Here is a 13,376-nt window from a genome sequence, read left to right as displayed (position 1 = left end):
TTTATATGCTTGTTTTAGTAGAAGCTTATGCCGGAATCTTACCTTAGTCATCGTTCTAATTACACGGCATTGCTGCCTGATACTCCAAGCAGTTGTAGCTCTGTCTCGTCTGTGATGATCGGTCGGTAATCCATCGAGAGAGAAAAGGCGAGTCAACAGAAGTGATTAGATTAAACACCATCCATCTCAAAGTGAAAAGAAAAAAAAAACACACTGCGTTTATTTGGTTTGGTCTCTAAAGCAGAGCACGCAACCCCCAGAAACGAGTAGTCGTTCCACCTGCAACTCTGCAACACGAAAAAACTAGGCCTTGCAGATGCACCAGCACATGCTTCTCAAGTCACTATATACCCGGCGCGGCAGTGATCACTCACTGAGAAACCCAATTCGAGGCAGAATGCTGACGCCGCTCCAGGTCGCGGTCGCGGTCGCGGTGGTGGTCAACATGCTGCTGGCGTCCCCGGCGGCGGTGCTGGGCATCGTCACCGACGAGGACTGCAAGTGCTTCATGTGCGTCTGCGACCTGGACCCGCACCCGCTGCCGCCGGAGGTGCCGACCCACCACCCTCCACCGGCGCAGCCGGTGCCAGTCCCCTCGCCGCCCCCGCCCCCGCCGTCGCCGTCGCCACCGCCGCCGGCGCCGGTGGTGGTCCCCGCGTACTACCCTCCACCAACGACCGGGTACTACTACTACAACCCGCCGCAGCCGTACGGGTACCCGTGGCCGACCACCACGTACGGGTACGGGCCACCGGCGGGGGAGATGTACCCGCGGGACTACGGGCATGAGTCCAAGTCCGGTGCGGCCCGGCGGCACGGCGGCGGCTGCGGGCGCGCCAGTTTGGTCCTCGCCGTCACGCTCGCGTCCGCGGTGCTGGCTCTGCTCCTGCGCCCTGCAGCGGCAGCTTGAGTGGTTATTTTTAGTCGCGCGTGTCGTTTCGATTAATTAATCCTACATAAATCGAGTACATGTATGGCAAGCTAAGTAAGCATGCATTCAGTTCGTGGCCGTGCTTTGTTGCCGCTGATGATGGAGCGTGGCTGGCAGTTGGCAAAGCCTGGTGGAAAAAGCGTCCGTGTCGTGTACCACGCCGGTGCAAGTGCAACCAAATTAAGCTTCGTGTTGGGATTGCATGTTGTTAATGTTTTTATTTGAAAAAAAATCGTTTATCTTTTTCTTATATTTTGATTGAACTTTTAAAAAATGGTGTTCCAAGATTTGCTTTGATAAGCATATATGCTTGGGAAATGGCACACGCATGAAGAACCATTTGAGCATGGTGTCCATCGCACCCGGCTGCAAACTGAAGTGACAACCGCGAGGGCGAGAACGAGGCCCATACACACACAATATCGGCTTGTGTCGCTCGTCGGACCAGTAAGGTCAGCAGTACCTTCCTTGCGTTTCGTTCACGTAGCGCTAGGACGCCCTATGATCACGTAATAACGATGCAAATGAGCAAATCGTCCTGAGCTGACCAAGGCTAGCTAGGGTGCCCAAACTGACCCAGTCTCCTGCACCGCATCACGCGGCTCACACACACACCGCATCAGCCGCCCCTCGGGCACGGGCACGGGCCAGTCCACCCCAGGGGCTTCTCTGTGCAAGTGGAACCGGGCATGGTGACTCTCCAATCCGCCTCGCTTCTCGCGTGTCGCGGTCAGCCGCTTACCTTGGTGCACAGGCAGAGGCGGGAGCCGGGCGATGCGTGGCGCGGTCTCGGACGGCCCCGCGAAATCAACTCTGCCCCGCAGTGCGCGAGCGCGATTGAGAGGCAAGCCCCGCGCGGCCATCAGGATTCTGGGTCTCCTTGTCCTTGCCATCGAACGTTGGTGGTATCTTGTCCTCAGCGTTAGTGGCCGGCCCGGCCCTCGGTCTTACCCACCGGCCCCGTCACCCGTCAGGCACAGGCAGCGGCAACAACCGGGTCGGGTCAATCCCAGCGCAGCAGCTTGCACGCACGACTAGACCCAGGCCAGAAGCAACTCCATCGCGCACTTGGCAGACGGTACGAGTTCAACGTTGCTATTATTCTAGATAGTCAAGTGGAGCACACACGTCACACTCCCACACTATAAAAATGCCCCAAGAACACACACACACAATGACAACAACTAACTCAGCGTACACGCCTCAACGAGCCATCAGCCGGTTCACCTTCACCCCACAAGTCAGCAACTTTTTTGCACACGCCGTCGTTCCAAGATGGAAGGGTTCATCGGTTCCAGCGTTTGCCGGGGCGTCCGCTCGTGCTGGGCACGCCGGGGGATCTGCAACGACGGCTACCAGCAGCTCCCGCGGGCGGCACCGACGACGACGCCGGGGAGAGGGACCAGGCTCGGACAGCGAACGGTCCTCGGCTCGGCGACCTGGAGGCTCGGCCGGCTACGACGAGGACGCCGCGCCAGCGCGCTGCGGTGGTTGTCGCCGCTGCAGCTGCTCAACCGGATCCTCGACACGTACAACACCTCCATGCTCTCGCAGCCACTGAAGATCCTGAGAGCAGGTGTGCCCCCGGCGCCGGCGGGGCGGGGCGGTCGCCTTCGCCGTGATGCTTCGCCGGGGTCGTCGTCGTCGAGGCGCCGCGATGCCGCCGGCGGGAGAGGCGTCATGCTCAACATCTGCGTGGCGGAGGTGCTCCTGCGCCGGACCACGTCGGAGGTCAGGCGCTCGCCGTTGCAGCAGCAGCCAACGAAGGACGCGCGCCGCAGCAGCGTCCGTGCATAGACCTCTCGTTACAGCGACGTTTCTACTTACAGTGTGTCAGTGTCGACGCCTCGACGGGGTACAGAGTTTTTGCTCTGCAATCAGCCAAGTCACATGCTGACCACTGTCTCTGCATTTCTGTTTATGTTACTTATGCTCATCTGCTGTACAGAGGGACGGGCCGGACATCATATACTAGCAAAACCACTGATTTCTTCTCCAAGTTACTTGCTAAGGATACCAAGTGTGCTGTCTACTAACAAGTGCACTCTGAAATGGCTAACGGCTCGATGTGCCAAGCTAATAAGAAATATGCAAGTCATATATTTGTATAGATCGAAGTAACTCATCTAGTCTTGAATTCTCTTATATTCTGCCTTTGTTGCCTTTGTATTGCTCCACTATGTGCTTCTCTTCTCCATCGCTTCAATACTTACTGTGCAACAAGGAGTGATATGGTATTAATCAAATCAAGGACTTTTAGAACACGGTCATACAATATTCCAATTCTACTGAACTGATCACAGCTGCATGTACTAGTTTGTTGTAGAGGGTCACCAATGACTTTGTACTCCTTCTAAAATCTAAAAATCTTCATTAAGACTTCCAACTGCGACAAGATACTCATCGTTGTCTTCCAACACTATAGTGCAGGCTACCATAGACCTTTCATATTCACCTTGAAAAGCTTCAAATATAATAGCTGTGTACAACTTGCAATAGCATAAGTGTCCTCATTTGGATTCTAGGTAATTTTTTTCCTTGATACAGATTCAAAATTCAGCTACTTATTTCTTTTACCCTCCACTACTTTTTCGAAATGTTAAGAAATGAAATGATATTAAAATCAGATTTCAAATGTGTTCTTCAGTTCACTGTTACTCAATGTGTACTTCTCATTATTTTGTTTAGATAATGGAACAAAGTTCTACCCTCTACCGTCGGAGAATAGTACATAGCTGTACGTCTCATTCCTAATGTCTCAAATAGCAACTCGAAGGAATCAAATGTCTCATCATACAAAAGAATAGCACTAAAAATCTCCTTGTTTTGTCCAAAAGTAGTGTGAGAACTGACATCACCACCTAATATGCATAGTAACCGCGCATTTTAGTATCAGTTCATAATATATTTGCTATTTGTTCTTCCCAGTGCAGTTGCAATGCATGTTGAAATAATGGATTCTCAATAATTTTGTCTTGAAAATACATAAACATGCTTCCTGCTTAACCATATACCATCTCCCGTTGGTCCTTGCCCTTAAGTAGTTACTGTGGTCATAGAATGTGTAACTTAAATTAAGTGAGCCACCAATTTAGAGGACTAGCCAACTCAAGTGAGATTTAGGACCAATTCTTGCACCTTCGTCTGTTTCAATTTAAAAAAAATTGTAAATCTAATTCTTATTACTTTCATATGCATAAACATAAACATATTTGCAGGATCTAACCTTTCCATCTATCTTTCTTTTATCTGTATACCTTCTTCAAACCTCAAAACCATTTTACCTTCCTGGCTAATTCAAAACATCAAAGCCTCATATATATATATATATATATATATATATATATATATATATATATATATATATATATATATATATATATATATATATATATATATATATATATATATATATATATATATATATATATATATACTGGCTACAAAATAACTTATTCTGTAGCCACTCTGAGTTACGATAATTACTATGTTAATTTACGAGATTATAGTAACTCCTTGCTAAGTGTTTTACTATAACGTTATGGTAAATATCTCCATATGTTATAGTAACTCAACTATCGTAATTATGTATTGACATTATCGTAAATTAGTATATAAAATTATCCTCATGTGTTATAGTAACCCAACTATCGTAAATATGTATTGACATTATCGTAAATTAGTATATAAAATTATCGTAAATGGAGGTGGCTATAGAATAACTTATTTTGTAGCTGGTTACTGAATATACTCTCCATATATATATATATATATATATATATATATAATTTATTTATTTATTTATTTATTTTATATATATATATATATATAATTTATTTATTTATTTATTTATTTTACCAAATTCTATGCCAACTTGATGTAACAAAGTAGGAAGCAAACCCTCCGTAATATAAGAAAAAAACTAATGATGACGGTATATTATCTTTATTGGTAAATAGGTATTTGATTTGGCACTAACATGAACAATCGAAGTCTATCTAATCTTGTGGAGAAAAAGGAACAGCCATGATACTACAAACCGGAATTCTTCTGTATCAAATATGTGGATTTCGTTTTGGTGCAGGCAAAGGCAATGTCTACTTCAATCTTCCAAGATCTTGTTTTGGTGCAGCATCAATTCCAACACAACCTAACGAGGGAGGACAAAAGCAACCAAATTATAACACCAACATTGCGCCCTCTGCCACCAGGCACCGGAGACGATGAACCATCTTCTTGTACAATGTGTCTACACGCGCAAGGTCTAGGCTAGGATTCGTTCCACCCCTCGCCATTACGCAGCCAGCTCAGGATCAGCAAATGACAATGGATCAATGGCTGTCTGAGAGGAAAATGCTGCCGAAGGTGCTGCGTAGAGGTTTTGACGTGTTGTTCCTGCTGGTTTCATGGCTCATTTGGAAAGAAAGGAACAGTCGTGTGTTCGAAAGGTTTAGCAGCGGGGTTTAGAAGGATTGCCCCTTTGGTAGCTAACGGGTCGCAAGGCGGTTTTCTGTATTAGTAACCTTCTCTGAAATTTGCTTTTCCATTTTTTTTCGGTTAATCTTTTCGTATTGTTAGCCGTGGCTTGTGCTGTGTAATTGTGTTGCTACACTCTTAATGAAAAATGGGCTCATTTGAGCACGGTCGCGTATAAAAAACACCAACATTGCAATCTGAGCACGGACGAAGAGCCTAGAGTGAACAGTAAGCGCGCCTGTTCGTCAAAGAGACGACCGAGCTCCCATCGATGGCTTACCCTCGCGCCAAAAAAACAGAGAGCGCGCGCAGCCTCGCGCCTTTTTTTTTTTTTTTTTTTTTGAGCAGAAGCCTCGCGCCCAAATATACGGCAGTAGCAACGGCGTGGTCTTGTTGGGCCGAGGCCCAGCACATCCAAAGGGTGGAGGGCATGGGATGATGGAAGCCTGGCGCGAGCTGATCGCCGCTCGATCTCAGTCAGCCAAGTGCCAAGGGTCCGATGCCCCTTGCAGAGGGGCGTGGCTGAACCCGACGTCAGACAACTTTGTTCCCTCTCGCGGCGACGACTGGGCGAGCGCCGCCGCCCTTCAGTGGCCAGGTCGCCGGGCCCTTTGCCGTCGACGAGCAGCCACTAGGTATGGCCATCCCTTCTTTTTCCTTCCTGCTTTTCGAAACCGAGCATCTGGACCCTAATGTTTGTGTTCGAATTTGTGTATACATGTATTATGCCTTATATAGCTTCGTTTCCTTGAAGTATCGGGTGTACAATTGTTCAGCCATGGCCTATACTACGTCCGCCCTGATCTGTATTTCCATTTTGGGAATGGAGCTATTCCCCTCCACCCCCCACCACCACCCCTGTTCACCACTGTCGATCTGAAATCTGTAAAGAATTAATCTCGTATTATTTAAGAGAAGTCGATATTCAGATTGACCAATTTGATTGTGGTTGGCCACTTGGCCTAATATCGAGCTCAGTTTTACTGTTGAATTATGGTACAGTGTATTCGTTGTCATAGGAATTGGACGATGCTGTGTCTTAGTTTTACCGCCTGTGACCGGAAGGTCCTGGTTCGAGTCGCGATCTCCTCGCATCCCCATACCCCGCACAGAGCGGGAACTCTCTGCACTGGGTACGCCCTTTTTTTGTGTGTCTTTGCCTTGTATCCGTCTTAGATTTTCTAATGCATCCTAAGGCCAGAGCTCAACTTTCATATCTACTATGCATTTGCATTGCCCTGGTTTATATTCAATTGGTGTTGGTAGGCGGCTTTTGAGCAAGTGCTTGGTGAAATCACAATACTTAGGCATGGTGGGTGACGATTGGGATGAGCATAAGCCAGTGGCATAGGGAGTGTCATTATGGCATGGCTAGCCAGGCTTGACTGCTTGAGAGCTGTGGCCTGCAGATTGAGGCATCATGGACATGTTGGCGAGGCTGCAACTGAGTTGTGTTGGAATTGGGTGCCATCAGCTCCTAGCAGGCTGAGTCTTTCTAGTTTGTTATTTCCTTTTTGGATTCTCCTGTGGCACTGTAATGTGCAATATTCTTTTTGGTGAATGACACTTTGAAGCACTGTCTCATGTTTGTCCAACATCAGACCTATTGCTCTATGGCAAAACAATTGTTAATTGCATGTTGCTGCTTCGGTTCTCGGGTGAATTTTACAGATAATAATGTATTGTTATGGGCAATATGTGTAAGGATGTAACTTGATATATTGATTGCTTTGTAAGTTCTAAGTTTTTTATTTTCTTGTTATTGAAATGTTGGTTATGCTGTAGAACTAACTGTTTAACACTTCCAAGGTTCCACCTAACCTAACCTGTTATGTCATTGGAGGATTTGTGTTGAACTATTACTATGATTGTCATATTTTTAGTTCTGATTCTGCTTGGCCAGTTGAGCGTGTGGTGCATTGAGGGAAGCTATTGGTTGGTGCTCAGAGTCACAGGCTCTGCTAACTTATGCCAGTCCTGTTAGGTTAGCAATGCCTCTGTATTAATCATACATACAGCACCTGCCCTTGGGAATGGGAATGGGAGGGAGACAAATGTTCAGTTTTATGTACTTATGTTTTTGTGTGAGAAAGGTCATATTACTATATTAGATAAGCCTCCAACCAGATTCATACCATTTTTCTCTCTGTTTGTCTAATATGTTGTTAATGAACTCTGTTTCCCCTTATTTGTGCACTAAGCGACTAACGTGTCATGCATGATTGAGTCATGCAAGATTCTGTCAATTCAATCTTATTTTTGTCCACTATTAATGTAATTTGTTCATTACCATAGGACAACATTTCATCTGAACTGCATTGGATCCTTGGAGATGATGGACGAGTCTTTTCTTGATAGGATGGTTTCCCAACTTCAGTCAACATGCAAGTAAGGATACGTGAACTGTTGTTAAGTGTTCCAGCTCATTATTCATTTGCAGATTTTCAGCAGAACGTGCAACTCACGCAGGTTTATGTTTATGTATTCATCATACTGCTGTTATGCCAATTAATTCCAGTATAACAGACCATCATGGAGTGTAGAATAATGTATAAGTAATAGTTGATCTTCTAATTAATTTTCTTAGCTATGTTTTTTTATTATTAGAGAGAAATGAGCATGCTCTATTTGATGATGGTTCTCATTTTTCAATTAGATCAGAAGATATATTTTTATCCTTTTTTGTTGGTTGCTTATGTTGGGTTTCTATTCTAGCCTACCCAACTTGCTTGAGACTAAAAAGCTTTGTTGCTGTTTGCTGTTATATAAGAACTAAGAAGATAGATTATGAACTCATTTTAGCCTACATATGCTCTTGGCTTATCATATCACATTTCAGTAGTGACAAGTGTGGTTGCCAGTTGCCACCTGTCTGTTCACTAAGGTTTAGAAACGATCTAATGTCTTACTGTGCACTATTTGTAATGTGAACCTGTCATCTCGTCTTCAAATCATACCTTGTGTTGATCTGCACCATTGAGAATTTAAAATAGACCATCGAGTATGCAAAACAGTGTCCCAGCACCTGAAGTCATGGATGCAGACACAATGCATGAGTTAGCTTGTATATATACTTGTTCTTGGAACTAAACTCATTATTGCCTTTTTACTTTATCATATCATGTAATGCTACATCTTAATGTTATCTTAATCTTGAAAATTACAGGTACTACACTGGATATCCCAAGGACCTAGGGCCATCAAGAATTATACCATTCACATCTGAGCGTCAGTTTGTGCAGCTATTGCATGAAGGCAGGCCTGTAGTTGTTGCCTTTACTATTAAGTATACTAACTCTCCTGTATTTTTTTTTCAGAAACACTAACTAGAATAGCAAAGCCTCATGATTTGACAGTTCTCGCTTCAATCCTGAAAATTGCATTTTGTTAGGTGCACTTATACACAGCATCTCCATAAAGTACTGGAAGAGGCTGCGGCTACATTTTATCCACATGTCAAGTTTGTCCGAGTAAGCTACTCTCGATTTTATATTTACAAGAAAATTTCATTTTACAGTTTTGTCAGATCACTTCTAATTGGTGAACTATTTGGATAACACTATGAACTTATGATGCTTCACTAACTACTCGGTGCCTAAATTAAAACTGTACATGCTATAGCCTATTATGCCTAAACTGCATTTTTTTTCTAGGTGAGTTAAAACCATTATTTATCTGATGATAAAGCTAAAAACTTTGTTACTGGTTGTCTCATTCAAATTTTACCGAGTAACTTGATCTACCGTTACCTCTATCTTTTATACATAATATCTATTGCTCTATTCAGCTTCAGAGGGAATTCAGCTTGTCTTGATATGTTCTTTTTTCTACTTTCTGTTTCACTTAGACAAGCAACTTGATACAAAATTAGCTTTGTTCTGTGTGTGTGAGAGAGAGGAGAGGGGAATCGGTTCTTTTTGGCACTTCAGTATTATGATTCACATAAATATGCTTGATTAACCTATATAAACCTTCGGTTTCCCCTTTTTTGTTGGATACTTCTCGTCACATGACACATTGTGCTTGCCTCCAGCAAGTAGCCATTGAACATTCTTCTTGTCTGCCATCAGGTTGAGTGCCCAAAGTACCCAGGGTTTTGCCTCACAAGGCAAAGGAACGAGTATCCATTTGTTGAAGTATTTTACAACCCAGAACAGGTTATCATTATTTACTTGATATTTGTGGGTTTAAACGTTTCAGGTTCTTTCTTTTGTATCTTTCATGCAATTTCCATTCATTCTCTTGTTACCATTTTACATCTTTTATTTAATTTGTGTCCACTGGGATAACAGAAGACTACATTGTGGGATCAAGGCGCAGTTTAGTTGTGAGCTCGTTGCCTGCTAAGTTACTATCATTGAATTGTGATCATTTTGCCTTCTTGATTTTTATTGTTTATAATCTCCTTAGTATTCATGGCTAGAAGTAAGTGAAACACGATTGATACATGAGATGTTCAACAAGCTGGACGTCTTATGCTCTTGTTTGATAAAAAAGTTAAATAATTTCGGATATTGTAGGTATAAATCAAGTTCCTGGAAATATCCCTTTATGATTCAGTCCACTTCATGGATTTTGGAACATCAAAATCTAACTCAGGGACCTATATTGTTTCAACTTTGAGAAAGAGCTCCCTATGCTATCTGCATCTACTGTTTATTTTTTATCTTAAAATTCTATCAGAAGCCTTAATAGTTACTCTCTCTGCTGTGTACAAGTCTAAAATCTTTTTTCATTCGTCCATCCTTAGGCCTGCTATTGATTGGCTGTAGAGGTTCAGATATTTTTCTTTCACAACAATAATGTCTGTGGCACATGCTTACCTTTCTTTTGTCTTGGCAATTTATACATGAGATGTTCAACAAGCTGGAAGGATTAAGCTCTTTCCTGATAAAAGTTTTTTTTTAAATGTTTCCTGATATTGTAGCTTGTGGATATAAACCAAGTTCCTGGAAATATATTTGTTTATGATTCAGTCCACTTCATATGTTTTGGAACTTCAAATATAACTCAGGGTCATAATGTTTTCACTTTGAGAAAGAGCCCCCTATCCTACCAGCATGTACTTAGTTTGTTGATCTTGAATGGTATCATAAGCCTTAGGCCACGTTTTGGTGGGCTTCTCTTCCCAAAACAACTCTGGTTTGTAGGGAATCCTGTGCGCTGTAGCTCATAGACCGTTTGGTTGTACTAGGCATGTTCCTATTTAGCACATAGACCAATGTTGCACATAAGATGACTAAATTGCCCATGCTTAAATACCTTAATTACTCCTTAATTAATGAGTGCATCCAGACTTTTGCTTGCGGAACAACTCAGAGGAACTAGCTGCAAGCTTGCATGCACATTTAATGTGTTATTAGTTTACAGGGGTACTTTTGACAAAGCAAGAAAAAAAAACTTGGGAACATGTACACGCCCTCTAATCTTGAACAACAATTTAAAAATTACATGCCCGCTAATTTAAAATGGAGGGAGCACTTGTTCAGCTGTCTACAATGCTAAAATGTTGTTTTCATTATTTCATCCTCAGGCATCGCTATTGATTGGTTGTCGAGTTGCAGATATTTTTCTTTCACAACCATGAACATGTTTTGATTTATTTTGTCTTGGCTATGACTTTTTCTCCCCTTCCTCAGGCTGCAAGCCAAGGAAAGAGCGTGGATCCTAACATCACTAAGTATTCTGTAAAAGTGCTACCTGTAAGCTGGTGTGCCTGTCAGTTCAATAGTTGAATTCATGTTTTCTTGTGGAGCTGACGATGCATTGTATCTCCTGCAGTTCAACTATGATCAGAGCGTGTATGGATTTCGAGAATATTTCAGGAAGCATGGTTTCAAGTATTCTGAAACAAACTAGATCTGTTGTTAAAAATCTGCCTTAAGAGTAGTCCTAGGGACTTGAGTAGCATGGAGGCAGTTGTTGTTTGGAGTTGGATGGCGTGAAGCTCTACTGGTGTGTTAACTCTTGTCTTGTTCATTCAAGAAGCGCCTGTCACGTATTCATGTATACGTAGTCCATGCCTATAGATTAGCTTTGCCATAATTATGAACCATTGGATTTGGTAAATTAAATATTTTACCTCTCAAAGCCAGGAATGATCCATATGATATCGTTCTAAAGTATTTCTGTTTAAGAAAACAAATACTGGGAAGACTGGTTGCTATATATGGATCCGACTGGGATTTGTACATAGAAGCATTTATGTAGCCATTTCATAATAACTTTAGTTTAGAAAACATTGTATATGTATTCTAAGCATGAAAAGGCCAGGAGGCAAGAGAGTAGCATAGCTACCAGGCCACTCGTATTTCTTGTGATGCAGTTATTCTCCTCTGGTCTACAGTCTGCACAGGGACCAGACAATTATGCTGTCACCTAAATTATACAGCAAATGAAGTTGTAAGAATGATGGGGGCAATTGTCGATAAACAAACTGGAGCATGCAGGTCCGCCAGGTATGGTATGATGATACCTGTAGCAGGAGCAGCAGATCTGCCAGGCTAAGCTGATCGCTTTTGTGCCAGCCGCTTGTGCTGGTTGTGCTAAACGTGGGGAGGGATTTGCATTTGCATCTAGAAAGCGTGAATCTTCAGACAGGACGTACAGTACAGCGCATGCGCATTTTCTGGTCGCTCCAACTTAATAGTATTGTCGAGCAAATATCTGACGGAATCAGTAAGACAAAATAGTCATATTCGTCCTTGAACTTTCGTCCAAAGCTCAAATTTATCCCTCAACTATCAAAACGGCCGTATTAGTCCTTGAATTTGCAATTTTGGCTCAATCTCATCCTCCATCCCCACGTGGCTTGCCACGTCAGGATACTTGGCTAGAGTTGATGTTCAAATATAGAGAATCGCTCTGTCAGTCTGTCATGCGTGCTTGTTCCGTGCGTGCTGGTCCAGTCTTTGCATTGGTGTCTTGTGTTTTTGCATTGTAAGTGGCTGTGGCGTGTGGCTAATCATGCCAGGATTTTGAAATCAAATGATCTTTCTAGAAAATAGCATGTATCATGTCTCAATGTTAGCTCACATAACAAAGATTATACACAAAGGATTGACCATGTATTCAATACCTACTGAAATTACATGATGCTCTTTTTTTCCTATTCTTTTTCTAAGAGGAGCTGCTTTGTCCTGCTGCTGATCCACGTGAAGTGGATTGAATGTTTGCAGACTTACATCTTGAAAAAGAAACCAGTCTTTTAGATGTGGCTGAACGCTTTCTTTTAGATTGCTTGGATTGTGCTGGTTCAATGCCAGCTTGTTGTGATGGATTATGCGACCCGGTGTCCTCCTGTTGTTATATGGTAGAAGTTAGTGCCATCTTATGTGAAACAATGCATTATAATAGTAAGGAAAATATCAGAAATGCATAAACACAATTTTCACATAGCGTGTCCTGGAGTTGTGACCCATATTTTTTTTAGCAACGACATCTAATTTTAGTACCAACTCTTGATGACTTGGTGCCTGATTTCACTGGTTTTGAAGAGTCTTTCCTTCTCAAACAAGAAGTATGCTGACGAGGCGAGTTATCATGGCAAGCCACGTAGGATGGAGGGTGATATCGAACCAAAATTGCAAATTTGAGGACTAATGTGGCCGTTTCCATAGTTGATGGACTAATTTAGGCCTTGGTTGAAAGTAAGGACGAACATGCTATTTCGCCAATCAATAAGGCCGCGTTCGCTTCGCTGAAAAAACCAGCTGAAACATTGTTCCTGTTGATTCGTTGAAAGAGAAAAACACTATTTCAACTAAAAAAACAAGCTGAAAAAGACGGGTTAGCGAACAGGGCCTAAAGATGGCAGCAAGCTTTCTAGCTTGAAAAAATTACGCACTCACGTCTCTCGTGGATCACGATCGGCAGCAGTGGCGGAGCTTGCATGAATGCGTAGGGGGGGGGGCCAATTCAAAGCTTCGCTGCTACAGTAATTATCAGTAGTACTATAGACAATTGGAAT

At 43.0% G+C, this 13,376-nt stretch overlaps 2 protein-coding genes across 2 annotated transcripts; both read left to right on the top strand.

The window, feature by feature from the left end:
• Positions 1–275: 275 nt before the first annotated feature.
• On the top strand, positions 276–1,155 carry LOC136452450 (uncharacterized). The gene has a single exon (XM_066453066.1). The coding sequence runs from the start codon at positions 317–319 to the stop codon at positions 908–910; it is 594 nt and encodes a 197-aa protein (XP_066309163.1). The 5' UTR covers positions 276–316; the 3' UTR covers positions 911–1,155.
• Positions 1,156–5,830: 4,675 nt separating this feature from the next.
• On the top strand, positions 5,831–11,655 carry LOC136452449 (uncharacterized). Its single transcript, XM_066453065.1, has 7 exons — positions 5,831–6,042; positions 7,703–7,795; positions 8,574–8,693; positions 8,799–8,877; positions 9,478–9,564; positions 11,047–11,109; positions 11,189–11,655. The coding sequence occupies exons 1-7, from the start codon at positions 5,843–5,845 to the stop codon at positions 11,264–11,266; spliced, it is 720 nt and encodes a 239-aa protein (XP_066309162.1). The 5' UTR covers positions 5,831–5,842; the 3' UTR covers positions 11,267–11,655.
• Positions 11,656–13,376: the final 1,721 nt, after the last annotated feature.

This window comes from Miscanthus floridulus, chromosome 5 (genome assembly GCF_019320115.1).
Source record: "Miscanthus floridulus cultivar M001 chromosome 5, ASM1932011v1, whole genome shotgun sequence".
In the NCBI taxonomy this organism is placed as follows: domain Eukaryota; kingdom Viridiplantae; phylum Streptophyta; class Magnoliopsida; order Poales; family Poaceae; genus Miscanthus; species Miscanthus floridulus.
This window is presented reverse-complemented; position numbering and strand designations above follow the sequence as displayed.